This window comes from Heteronotia binoei, chromosome 15 (assembly GCF_032191835.1).
Source record: "Heteronotia binoei isolate CCM8104 ecotype False Entrance Well chromosome 15, APGP_CSIRO_Hbin_v1, whole genome shotgun sequence".
Classification (NCBI taxonomy): Eukaryota; Metazoa; Chordata; class Lepidosauria; order Squamata; family Gekkonidae; genus Heteronotia; species Heteronotia binoei.
Window position 1 is genome coordinate 21,577,770 of NC_083237.1, and position 13,229 is coordinate 21,590,998.

The 13,229-nt window shown below is 42.1% G+C and overlaps 1 protein-coding gene across 1 annotated transcript; it reads left to right on the forward strand.

Annotated features, from left to right (window-relative positions):
- Window positions 1-5,819: 5,819 nt before the first annotated feature.
- Window positions 5,820-11,541, forward strand: URGCP (upregulator of cell proliferation). The gene has a single exon (XM_060255895.1). The coding sequence runs from the start codon at window positions 5,839-5,841 to the stop codon at window positions 10,525-10,527; it is 4,689 nt and encodes a 1,562-aa protein (XP_060111878.1). The 5' UTR covers window positions 5,820-5,838; the 3' UTR covers window positions 10,528-11,541.
- Window positions 11,542-13,229: the final 1,688 nt, after the last annotated feature.

Genomic DNA, 13,229 nt, shown 5'->3' on the forward strand with positions numbered 1-13,229 from the left:
TATTCTCAATCTCCATTTTTAACCTTTGTGTAAATATTCTAAATCTGCCCACTTCTCTGTTTATACTATCTTCCCATCGGACCCATTTTTTTTCCTTCCTTCCTTCCTTCCTTCCTTCCTTCCTTCCTTCCTTCCTTCCTTCCTTCCTTCCTTCCTTCCTTCCTTCCTTCCTTCCTTCCTTCCTTCCTTCCTACCTACCTACCTACCTACATCTGACATTCATCTGGCACCAGATATTTATTCTATGTGGCTCTTAGGTTAAGCAAATTTGGCCACCCCTGGAGTTCTGTAGGGATGCTTTATCACAGCGCTGTTACCAGTAGAAGGCGTCAAAAGGGAAGCACTGGAGTTTTTCATAGGGCAATTAAAGATGTTAGGGACCTGGCTTTGTGTTAAGATCTTTTCTTTTTCTTTTCAGGACCTGTAAATAAACTTCACATATCAAGTCGTACTGTGTTCTTGGGGAAAAGATGTAGTGCTGAGAATACAGCTCAGAACCTGGATTCTGGAACACCCTGTAGGGTTCTGCAGAAGAGAAATATGGATGAGAATCCAGATCCTTCTGTTTTCTCAAAAGCAAGAAAGGATGTTGAGAAGCCAGGTTTGACGTTGTCCTCAGGAAACAGAAATGGAATCACGAATCTGAATGCTGTTGAGGATGGGAAAGGAAATGAAGTGGAGAGACCAGGTGCAGCTGCCACATGCACTCAGGAAGGAGGCCAAGCCGAGCGCTTGCAGACTTCTGTGCCCCTGGAGGCAGCAAGCAGGGCTGAGAGCCCAAACATTCATTCCTCCAGGACAAGAAGTGGTGTGGAGTTCCTCAGTGCTTCTGCATCAAAGGTGGAGAAAAATGGAGCCAAGAGCCCAGTTGCTTTGGGGAGACAAAATGGAACCAAGTTTCCAGCAAGAAGAGAAAGAACTGAGATATCAAACCAAGGTTTGTATCCAAATCAAATGGTGTCAGGAAGATTTAGTCCTTTTGAAGTGTACCAGTCATTGGCAAAACCAAACTCCTATCAGTTTAAGTTAGGTTTCAGCTTTAGTGATTAGCAAGGAGATACCTACTTGACTGGCTTTGTGATCCCCCACTAATGGTGGGAGAGGAGAATTATCACTGTTTTCTTACACAAATTAAACTGATCTCTATCCTCGCAGGTCAACTTGTTGCTACTTGTATAAAAGGTTCTATTTAAAGTCATAGGGTTTGCTTCTCCCCCCCACCACACATACGCACACTAAGCTGTCAGTCACAAGCCTCATGGGAAAAAGGTAGATCTCTTTCCCCAGGGCTCCCATATCTTTGACATTGTTTCAACATTGTTTCCTATTTAACTCCCGGTCAGAAAAATCTGAACCACTTGAATTTACTTACTTCTTAATGTTAATTATGAAAAGAAGAACCTAGGATCCCAGGATCAGGATTATTGTTCAGTCCTTCTCTTTCCTTTGATTCTCATCAGGTCTTGTAGATCTCAGGCATAAGATTCAAATCCAAAGTACTGTGGGGTTGCTGATGAGTGGGGCAGAGAGGTTGGGTGTAATCGTCCCCAGTGGGGAGCAATGAAGTTGAAAGTCTTGATCCTTCTGTGTCCTCAGAGACAGAAAAAGAAGTTGAGAACCCAGACGCTGCTCCAGTGCCTTCAGGAACAGGAAGCAACACTGAGAACTCAGACATTGTTCTGTCCTCCACCCAGAGAAATGAGGGGGGAAATCAGGATGTCACCGAGGACGGAAATGGAATGGAGAAACCAGGTGTGGCTACTATGTGCCCAGAGAAAAGTGACCATGCTGAGAACGTGGAGATTTTGTGTTTCTGGAGTTTGTCCTCTAGAAAAGAAAATAGAGCAAGAAAACTGAATTATTCTGGAGATCCAGGGGGAAACCCAAGATTTCAGGCATCCCTGTATCCAAAGGGAAAGAAAGTATAGCCAAAAACTGGATAATAAGCACACTAAATAATAATAGAATGTCAGGCTAGGACTTGAGAGTCTAGGGTTCAAATCCCTACATAGGGAATAGGAAGGGTGAGATAAAGATCTGTAAGCCAAAGTAGGACACTATTCCCAGCAATGTTGTGTCTAAGCTCCACAGTGTTGTGAGCAGAAATTCTACCTCATGAGCAAAAAAAAGCTAGTAGCATTAAAATTGTGAGCAAGTTTACATTTGACGATTAAGTTAGTTTTTAGAAGATTATTTCCATAACCTTTGGAGAAAGAGGTCTATCTACCCTAGTCCACTATAGTAGTAGACCTGGCCTTGGACTATCGCCCTGTGCTGAGTCTTAGAAAGCATACCAGCACTTGGGGGTGGGGGGCGGAGAACTGTTGCGGTCCACTTTTTTTTTTAGTGAAATATGCTGCTGTTATGCTTAGGTTTTAAAAGGGTTAAAACCCTATTTAAGGCCAGCATTAGGAACAATCACTGTTACAACCCTGCTTAACTTAACACAGAAAGTTGCTTAAATGTTATCAACCTTCCCAAACTAGTTATTTATTCAAATATTTATATCCCACTTTTGCCTGTGACTCAAGGCAGCTGACAGAACATACTGAGAAGCGCAATAGGGGTATGCAAAAAAAATATTTTTCCCTGGCTCCATTATAGCCTGTGGGGACCTTTATAGTCAATTGGCCCCATAGGTTATAATGGAGAATCAATCCAGGGGTATTTAGGGGGCTGTTATTTGAAGTAAAGGCACCACATTTGCAGCACAGCTGCTGGTGCCTCTCCCCAGACCCCCCCCCCCCCGCCCGAGTCTCAAAAAGATTGGACCAGGGGTCCAATTCTATGGGCACCAGGAGGAGGTTGCCCCATCCCCCATTGTTTCCAATAGAGGGGGAAATGTCTTATGGACTGAAGCAAAATTCTCTGCACTACTGTCTAAAATTTTGTGTGCCAGCACCCCCTAGCATAGTTTAGAAGGAACTATGGTTCCCAATGATAAGGGAAAGAACTTCTGGGATGTACATAAGAACATAACAGCAGCTCTTTTGGATCAGACTGGCATTCCATCTCTATAATCATAATGATTCACACAATGGTCAACCAGTTCTGAAGGGCCAGCAAACAGGGCATAAAGGCCAAAGCCTTTATGAAACTTAATGGGATGTTAATGCTTGATGTTGCCTCCTAGCACTGAGTTTCAGAGGTTTCCTGCCTGTGAGCCCAGAAGTTCACTTTACTCACCAAGGCTGGTAGCCATTGATGGACCTGTCTTTTCTGAATCACTCCAACCCCTTTTAAAGCCATCTATATTTGTGACCATCACTATATACATTCCAATTCCACAATTTAATTACTAAGTAAATATTTTCTTTTTGTCTGTCTTCTACCTGGAGTCCAGTAGCACCTTTAAGACCAAAGTTTCATTCAGAATGTAAGCTTTCATGTGCATACACACTTCATCAGACAGCGAAATGGGGTACAGCGAGCAGAGTTAAATATAGCTAGTAACTCTGCTCACTGTACCCCATTCCATTGTCTGAAGAAGTGTTCATGCACACAAGAGCTTATATTCTGAATAAAACTTCACTGGTCATAAAGGTGCTACTGGACTCCAGCTTTGTTCTCTTGCTTCAGGCAAACATGGCTGCCCACCTGGATCTGTCTTCTACCGGTTGGCTGAGTGTTGCAGCTTAGATGTGGAAAAATAAACAACTCTTCTTTGGAAGTGATGATTTTGGAAGCACTGAGGGCACAGTGGGGGGACATCTTCCCATATTTATATGTATACCCAATTGCTTGTAAAGTAAGGGGATCAGACCTTTTCTTTAACTCCAAACAACCTGTGAGTGATGGCATTTAAACATGGCCCCTCATCTCACCTTTATTACCATTCAGTTGCTTAAAACTTTTCCCCCTCCAGGCTGGTAAGCTTTTCTCTCACCTGTGTGATTTTTCAGTTAAAAAATACATCCTCATCTATGCATGGACTGAAACATTAATAAATTATCGTCCTGTCACACCAAGTCTTGTCAATAGTGTTTAAGAGAAATAGGGATGGTTGTTATGGGTTGCATTTTGCTTTAAGTCTCATAGGATCATTGAATATAAGTTTGGTATAAATCAGTCCCTTGTCTATCAGTTACATAATTTGGTGATACAATTGTTATTAGGGTTGCCAAATGCCTGGAGGGAAATGTCCCTCTAGCAGAAACATAATGGGATGTTAATTCACTTTATGCTAGTCATGTTTTAGACAATTTTGCATTGTTGTTTGCGTTGTGTTCTGATCCTGTATTCTAGTCTGACTGCATTATTGTCTGGATGTCTTGTAATTCACCTTCAGTTTCAGTGACAAAGGTGGGCTATACATTTCTTTATTTCTGAGAGCCAGTCTGGTGTAGTGGTTAAGAACAGCAGCCTCTAATCTGGAGAGCTGGGTTTGATTCCCCACTCCTCCATATGCAGCTGCTGGGTGATCTTGGGTTAGTCACAGTTCTTCCAGAGCAATTCTTGAAGAGCTGTCTCAGCTCCACCTATTTCACAGGGTGTCTGTTGCAGGGAGAGGGAGGGAAGGAAATTGTAAGCCATTCTGAGTGAAGGTCAATGTATAAATCCTATTATTGTTGTTGTTATTTTGAAATCTGTTTGGAATATATGTACATTCAGGGTTCTTTTTTAAAAGAAGGGTCTGTGATATAAGAGTACATTTCCAAGACTGACTATACCATTCTGACTTTTCAACTTGGCAGTTCAATGTGTTTCTGTTTCTAGGCTGCTCAAGATTGCAGCAAAAACCTGAAATTCAGCAAGAAGCACAGCAAGATGAGAAATGCCCCGGCAAAGGTATTTTCTTGTTTGTTGCTCATCTAAAACATTCCTTCATATTGTCTCCCATTTATCTTAATGTGGATTTTCCAATGGCATCACCAGATAGTGTCTCATCCAGACAGGGCCGTCTCAAAGTTTTTGGGTTTTTCAAATTGTATTTTAAAATGTTTAAACAGATTTTTATGTGTTTTATATGGACTTGTTGTGAACAGCCCTGAGACCTCTTGCAGGGAGGGTGGCAGACAAACATAATATAATTAATAGATAAATAAAATAAATAAATTTCTGCCCAGGCGGGTTCTCAGTGGCATGTGCCAAGTAAGATAACATGTGCCTTTCTGCCATCTTCTGCTCTGCTTCCAGAGTTTCTCTTGCATTGGGCAGAGGCAGAGCAGATCTGGGAGGGGATAGTGGCTACCAGCGGCACCTGTCACTTGCTCCTTGGGGCAAGCCCAAGTGGCCCCTTGGATCACTTATATAGTGAGCCATCTCAACATTCAGTTATTTGCCAGGTTGAGATCTGCTTTGCTTCAGACATGAAACCACAATGGGGGCTTTCTTCTCCTGTAGTTTGATGTTCATTCTACTAAACTAGAATGAAATAAGAATTGTTCCACTTTTGATTGGTCAAATAGGCTTAAACATAAAATCAATAATAGTACTTAATAGTTTTAAAATTATAGACGTTTGACATCCTGAGAACTCTTCCCTTCTTGATTTTCTCTCTTTTTAAAAAAATGGCTTGTAGGCCATGCTGTTAGAGAGACTGTTAAACACACTCTTCTTTACATTGCAGGTTTAAAAAATGGATACATGGGAGCAACCAAACAAAGATATTTGCAAATATTCTTAATGTATTTAATAAATTATGACTAGTGCAAAGTCTGGAATTTTTAGCAAAGTATACATGCTGCTTTGGTTCTCTGTCTCTTAAAGGAGGTTCTTGTTTCTTATTTCATGGACCAGGGCCCTTGGAATTTCCCCTCATAATCCCCTTTATGTGAGACACTGGCTGTAACACTTCTATAATCTCCTCCTACAGAAAAAAGAAAAGCACTTCAGGACATGCTCAGAAAGTTAAACTTGGAGAAGAATCGAAGCAAGAAATTCTCCCTGCAAGAAGTCCTAGAAATCAGTTCAGAGAGTCTCAAGGAATGCACTCCCAGTACAATGGAAGACTTGCCATGGCATTTTCTGAGGAAGGTCTTGGCTCTGAATGTCACAGCCAGGAGCACAAGCCTTCAGAAGGAGACATTTGGTGATCAAAGAGGAAACAAGGAGAAAAAGAGGATTGATGAGGGTATCTTTCTCAGTGTCAAGATGGATGTGAGAGTGTCTGTGAACCCCCTCGATGTCCTTTGTGCTGTTCTGCTCTGTTCTGACAGTTTCCTCCAGCAGGAGATCCTTTCCAAAATGTCCATGTGCCAGTTTGCTTTGCCTTTACTTCTGCCTCCTTTAGAGACATCCCATTGCACTCTGATGCTGTGGGCCATGAGAGACATCGTGAAAAAATGGAGGCCCCATTCCCTGGTTGACAGCAGGGGCTTTAGAGAGGAGAGCCTGGTGCTCACGTCCATGCCGACCATCTCCTTTGTAAGGATCGGAAGTCTGAGTTTCTCCAAGTCCAGACTCCTGAATGAGTTTCTCAGTCCCTCCCAACACCACCATGATTTCTTCATACACCAGGACATGGAGGGTGGGAACATCCCTCGGGAAATTGCTGATGGACTTGTAGAGATAGCCTGGTATTTTCCAGGAGGGCAGAGGAGTTCAGATCTCTTCCCAGAACCAGTAGCAGTTGCAAATCTTCATGGAGGCATTGAATCCCACCAGGCGCAGTTTAGATTTTTGTCAGAGGTTTCTTCAGCTGTGTTTATATTTGCTGAATGTATTAGCAAAAGAGAATATAACATTTTGTCATTGCTGAAGGAATCGTCAACTGAATACTACTTTATCTTGGAATATCATGGCAGAAATGTCAGTGAAACTTTGGATTACTTACAAGACTTGGCTCCAGTGCTTAAACTCAGCAATTCAAATATACTAGTAAAAGCAGCCAAGACTAATACAGCAAAACTTGTAGAACAGCTTCGATCTACCATTGGAAGAATAATCAGTGCCGATCCCAAGAGGGTGACCATTGACGGCATGGCTGCTGTGGCTCGTGAGCTTTCATTCCACGTAGATGAAGACTGCCAAGAATGTCAGGATGCACGTAGATGTATGTCAGAAATCACAGAAGATGTAAACGATGTAGCACTGTACAAGAAAGAAATGCTGAAACTCCAAGGTGATCTCTGGAAAACCTTGGCAAGTGTGGAGAAAGAACTATGCAGGATGGAAAGACAAGGGGACATGCCTTCAGAAAAGTACCGATCTGAACTAAAAGGCAAATTGATGCTTCTCCGTCAACAGCAAAATGATTGTGATCTCACTATAGGTCTGATAAATTTCATCCATGGCATCAAAGATTCAGGGTCAGCAAAAAAGCATTATTTCTTAAAATGGATGAAGTTCAATCTGGATTACATTGCTAGGGCCAGCCTTTCTAAATTACGGGCTCAGTATAAAGACAAATGCAAGTTGTTAGGAGACGATGCTCAGAAGGTGGCAGAAGTAGACCAACTGATTTCTTCATCCTCCTTGGGTGTCGAGCATTTCATGAGAGAGCTGGGTCAGTTTTATGAGGCAGAATGGTTGATGGTCAGAGAAGACAAACTATCTAGAAATAGAAGGCAGTTTGCCCATTTCCCCAGCATTGCTGCTGACCTGATGCTGGAAGGGTTTCCTCTAGAGCTGATTGATGGAGATGCTTCCAACATTCCCCTGCAGTGGATAATTGATATTTTGACTAAACTCAATAACAAGCTGAAAAGGCGATCCAAGATGTTTGTGATAACTGTGCTGGGGGTGCAGAGCACTGGGAAGTCCACCCTTCTCAACACCATGTTTGGACTGCAGTTTGCTGTGAGCAGCGGCCGATGTACACGAGGGGCCTTCATGACTCTTCTTAAGGTCCGAGAGAACTTGATTCAGGAGCTGGGCTGTGATTTCATCCTGGTGATTGACACAGAAGGGCTGAAAGCTCCTGAACTGGCCAAACTGGAAGACAGCTACCAACACGACAATGAGCTGGCCACTCTGGTGATTGGGCTGAGTGATGTAACAATAGTAAACATGTCCATGGAGAATGCCACTGAAATGAAGGACATCCTGCAGATTGTGACTCATGCGTTCCTCAGAATGGAGAGAATTGGGCAAAAACCCAACTGCCAGTTTGTGCATCAGAATGTCAGTGATGTTTCTGCACATGACCAAAATATGAGGGACAGGAAACATCTCTTGGAACAACTCAATGAAATGACCCAGGCTGCAGCAAAAATGGAAAAACTTGGCAGAGATATCAAGTTTTCAGACATCATGGATTATGACCCAGAAATACACACCTGGTACATTCCAGGCCTGTGGCACGGAGTCCCACCTATGGCCTCAGTCAACCGGGGATACAGTGAAAAGGTCTTTGAGTTAAAGAAGTACCTGTTTGAATTCTTCAGGGATCGTTCTGTTAAAAGGAGTCCCAAAGATATCCCTCAATTTATCGAGTGGACTAAGAGTCTTTGGAATGCTGTGAAACATGAGAACTTCATCTTCAGCTTCCGAAACAGCCTCATAGCAGAAGCTTATAACCACCTGTCTGCCAAATACTCTGAATGGGACTGGAGTTTCCGCAGAGAGATGCACCTCTGGGTGTCTGAGCAAGAAACGCTGATACAGAATGCATCTCCTGATGAGCTTGATTGCTTGCACTGGCGACATGAGCTTCAACAGAAACTGTTATGTGGTGAGCAACAGATTTTGGAGAGCCTGGAGAAATACTTTGAAACTGGTACAGCAAATCTGCATCTGGTGGAAGAGTACAGAGAAGATTTTGTGAGAAGTGCCAACAGTCTCAAGCATGAACTAGAAAGTTATTCTTACAGTAAATGTAATGATTCCATTCACATTAAAAAGGGACGGTACAAGATTGATATTCTTCAAATGGAATACTTGAAAGTAATTGAAGGAAAAGTTGACAGGCTTCTGGAAGATTGGGGGAAAGAAAAGCGCAGATTGGTTGATCAAGAGCTGAGAAGAGTGTTTGATACAATGTGGACAGAAACATTGTCAGAAATATCACTTGTTCCTCTAGAGAGACAGGAAATTTTTCTAGATATTGAGTTGTGTTTCAGGAAGGACTTGTCCCATCGTGGAAGCTTAGTCAACCTAAAAGTACAAGCAGCAAAAAGTTTGTTAAGCTACAGGATGGACAACTTTCAGATGAAATCAGAGTATATAAATCCATCATTCTGGGACCATGTGAAGAGCATGTTTTCTAAAAGGGAGCATTTGAGTAAAGCTGAAGAACTTGCTAAATCATTGATGTCCAAATGCATGGAGTACATTAATGGAAAGGCCAATTCTGGAGGAGATTATCATGAAACCTATTGCGGAGAACTTTTGCATATCATCAATCAAATGCTTCAGCAGGGTGAGGTTCAAAAACTTCATACATCACCTTCCTTTGAAGTGGACTTGAAGCTTCACATTTTTGGAGAAGCAGCTCATTTTTTTCAAAAGATGCATGAAGATTTCATTAAGGAAAATGATCCCCGGGTACGCCTGGAGAAACTGAAACCTCAGTATTTCTCCACTTTCAGAGATCTTTATCTGGAAAAAGATGCCCATCAAACCAGCGCTAAGAATTTCTGTGACCAGTGTCTCCATCCTGCCCTGCTGGATTATGTCAACAGAAAACTTGGTATCGTTATAGTGGACAACATTGTCAGTGGCACCCAGTCCATGAGATATGTCAGCCGGAGTTTCTTCCAGTTTACAGTTCTGAAGGAGCTGTTGGAAGACAGAAATGTTGACAACTATGTGAAATATATGAGATCCTATGAAAAATTTGTGAAGAGCTGGATCATGAGAAAAATACTGGAGCACTATGCAGACAGACAGTCTCTCAGGAATCTGGAGAAGGACATTCTCTCTGCAATAATAAAGAAAATTGTAGAAATGCTGGAGATCCTGAAACAGAAATGTTTTAAGATCTCAGAATTTTTAGTAATTTTTTGGGAAAAAATGCAGAAGGAGCTAGTTATTTCTAAAGACAGCTTGCTGGGAACACAGTTTAAAAAGATGTCTGATCCTGGACAATTTTCTGTCTGTGTTGAAAATTGTCTTCCTGATTTGGAAAAACGAATACTATCTGAGTTCGATGCCCTGGAACTTCAATCCAAGCTCTCCAAACTGCCTGTGAAGCCCCAGGATGAGATCTTCAAGCGAGTATTCGGCTGTGGGAAGCAATGTCCCTTCTGCCAAATCCCCTGTGAGGCTGGAGGGAGTGCCCATAAGGAGCATTTTGCAGCTGTCCATCGCCCCGAAGGACTGGGAAGAGTTAGATGGGAAAAAACAGAAAAGCTTACGTATGAATTATGTTCCACTCTTGTGGTTTCCCAGTGCAGATTCAGAAATGCAGAAACTGAAGGGGAATGGCATCCATACAAAGATTACCGATTCTACTATCCAGATTGGTGCATCCAACCAGATCCCAGTATTAATGCTTCAGATTACTGGAAGTTTGTTTTTAAAGAGTTCAATCATGAATTTGCACATCAGTATGAAGCTAAACCAGCAGACCTGCCCAAGGCCTGGAAAAATATAACCCAGAAACAGGCATTGGAGGCATTAAAAGTAACCTACAATATGAAGTAAGCACCAGCATCCTGAATTAGTTTGATTTACAGTAAACGTGTGAAGTTCCATCAAAATTTGGCTTTAGCGGGACTGGATTGCTTAAACTGTAATTTCTCCTGATGCCATGTGATTCCACACATTACAACAAGGTTACATATCTAGTTTAATAAAGTATGTATTCTTTGATAAATGATGACTGAAAGATGTCCTACACCAAATTAATGACAAAAATCTGCAGTCAAATACTTATTTTTGGAAGTATTTATGTGCTGTCATAGAAATTAGATAAGGAAAATGAAGTTTCGCCCCACTGATAGATAGGATAGTTTCTTTGCTTCTGGGGCATTGTATGTGGGGGCTGAGAAGATGGATCTTTCTCATCCAAAGTTGAAGCATCCCACAAAACATGCAACCTTTTCTTGGATAATCAAGAAAAGGGGTCCCTAGATACTTTGAAGGATGCCCAAACTGAGGATAATAATTATATATGTGCACAGGTTAGTTTGCCCAGTCTTAGTTTCTGTTTTGAGTCATTTATAGGAGAATGTTTGCAATGGAGCTGGTGACCTGTACCTTCCTGCATGGTTTTATGTGGAATTTTGTTGCCTTCTCTTTCTCCCCCCCCCCCCCCCTTTGCCATCTTGCGTCCAAAGATTGGTGCATATTAATGCTACTTTTCTTGAGTGGCAACTGCATTGTGTTACAAACTGCTTTCAGTCTGAAAAACAGCTTGTGATAGTCAGTGGTGCACACTGAAGCAAGCTCATGCATTTTCTTTCATAATAGAGCTAGTTGGATTGTAACACCTGTCTTTCTTCCTTATCTCTTTTTGTGAATCATAACAGTAAGGGGTTGTAACTTTCTAAACACTTATGCACATATAAGAAAACCAGTTGAGAGAAGTTTTCATTTCTAAACCTTACTATGTAGCTATTATTATATGTCTCAAATTTGACTTTTATATCACTTTTCTCATTTATTGTAGCATTTCCTATTTACAAAGAGAAAATAAAAGAATTATCAGTAGCAGTACCAGGTTACAATTATATTGTGCAAATTTGTGATATGAGGAGAAAGTTTAAACACAATTACTGAAAATTAGTTATTTTTGAAACTAAAAAACCCACTAGTTCTAAATGGATGTATCTACAGATACTTAGACTGGGGAGGTACAGATACCTAATTTCAGTGTGTCTTGACTCAGCCAATTATTGAATGCTCAAGGATGAGGCTTTTGAGGATCAGACCTTTCTGGTTGCATTAGGCATGGACCTCTCTCTTCCTTTGGCACAGAAGTTCACAATAGGTGGAGCAATTTAAAAGGGCAGACACAGAAAGCCTAGCAGTGTGGAGTATCCAAATCAACTCTATCATGATGTAGATAACTTGTGAGTACAACTGGCCATTAAAAACCAGTGGACTTTACCTTGGATTCCAAACTCACAGGTGCTGCAGGATGGGAATTTCTGAGATGCTGCAAATGGTGATTGGGTTTGGGTACAGTCAATCAAGTTATGTACAGATGACTGGATATGGGAGAGGAATGAGTTGTCAAGGCCTCATCCAAGTGGATCCCTATTTCCACTAAGCTGGAAACAGTTATTTGCAGAGATCACTGTAAGTAGCTATGTCTTTAGGGTCTTTTCTTGCCTGTCACTTTAGGGTTCTCTGTTAGGTTGTTGGTCATATCTTTGTTTCTAAGATGGGCGTCAAGTCAGCATCTTATGAGCAACAATGGCAAACTGAGTGACATTAGCTGACCAGCAAGAATTTTTACAATTAAATTCAGGGATTATGACAACAAAACAAAACAGGAAGAGTGAACAGCAAAGAAACCCTCTCCCACTGACTACATATGATGATGATAATGATGATATTGGATTTATATCCCACCCTGTACTCTGAGTCTCAGAGTGCCTCTCAATCTTCTTTATCTTTCTCCTCCACAACCCTGTAAGGTGAGTGGGGCTAAGAGAGCTCTTGCGGCAGCTGCCCTTTCAAGGACAACTCCGAGAGCTATGGCTGACCCAAGGGCCATTCCAGCAGCTGCAAGTGGAGGAGTGCGGAATCAAACCCGGTTCTCCCAGATAATCAAACCCGGTTCTCCCACTTAACTACTACATCAAACTGGCTCTGCACTACACCAAACTGCAATATTATCCAGTGGCCCCACCTCCCAAGCCATTTTAAAAAAAAAGCCATAAAAGCTGCACTTCCCAGACAAGGCCACTTTATCTATACTTATGATATCTACTAGGAATAAGGCCTGTTGTGGAGAAAAAGACAATGGGACCTAGAAAGAGGCTGTAGGTGAATGCCCCCCTTACCCTTTCAGCCAATGAGAGTGTACAGAAAGCCAGAAACTACAAGAACCGAAGCTGGTTCCTTTTTACTGACAATCAGCTTGGCTGGCTAGCAACAACTACTTGGGTGGGGGAGAGGATCAGACTCAACCAATGGCATACAAGTACTCTTAATTGATGGTTGGGCCAAAGTTTGATGGAACACCCCCCCCAACCAATGGGAGAGCTCCGTTTTGCCAAGATGAAAGGGCTTTTGTACCTATAGCAGGGGTGTCAAACATGCCGAATCAGGCCCGCAGAGGACTCCTATCAGGCCCCAAGCAACTGGCTGTCATCTGCTTCCTTCCCCCTATATCTTGTTTCCTTCTGCATAACAACTTGCTTTGCAAGGCTTGCTCAATTGCACAGGAGCCACAG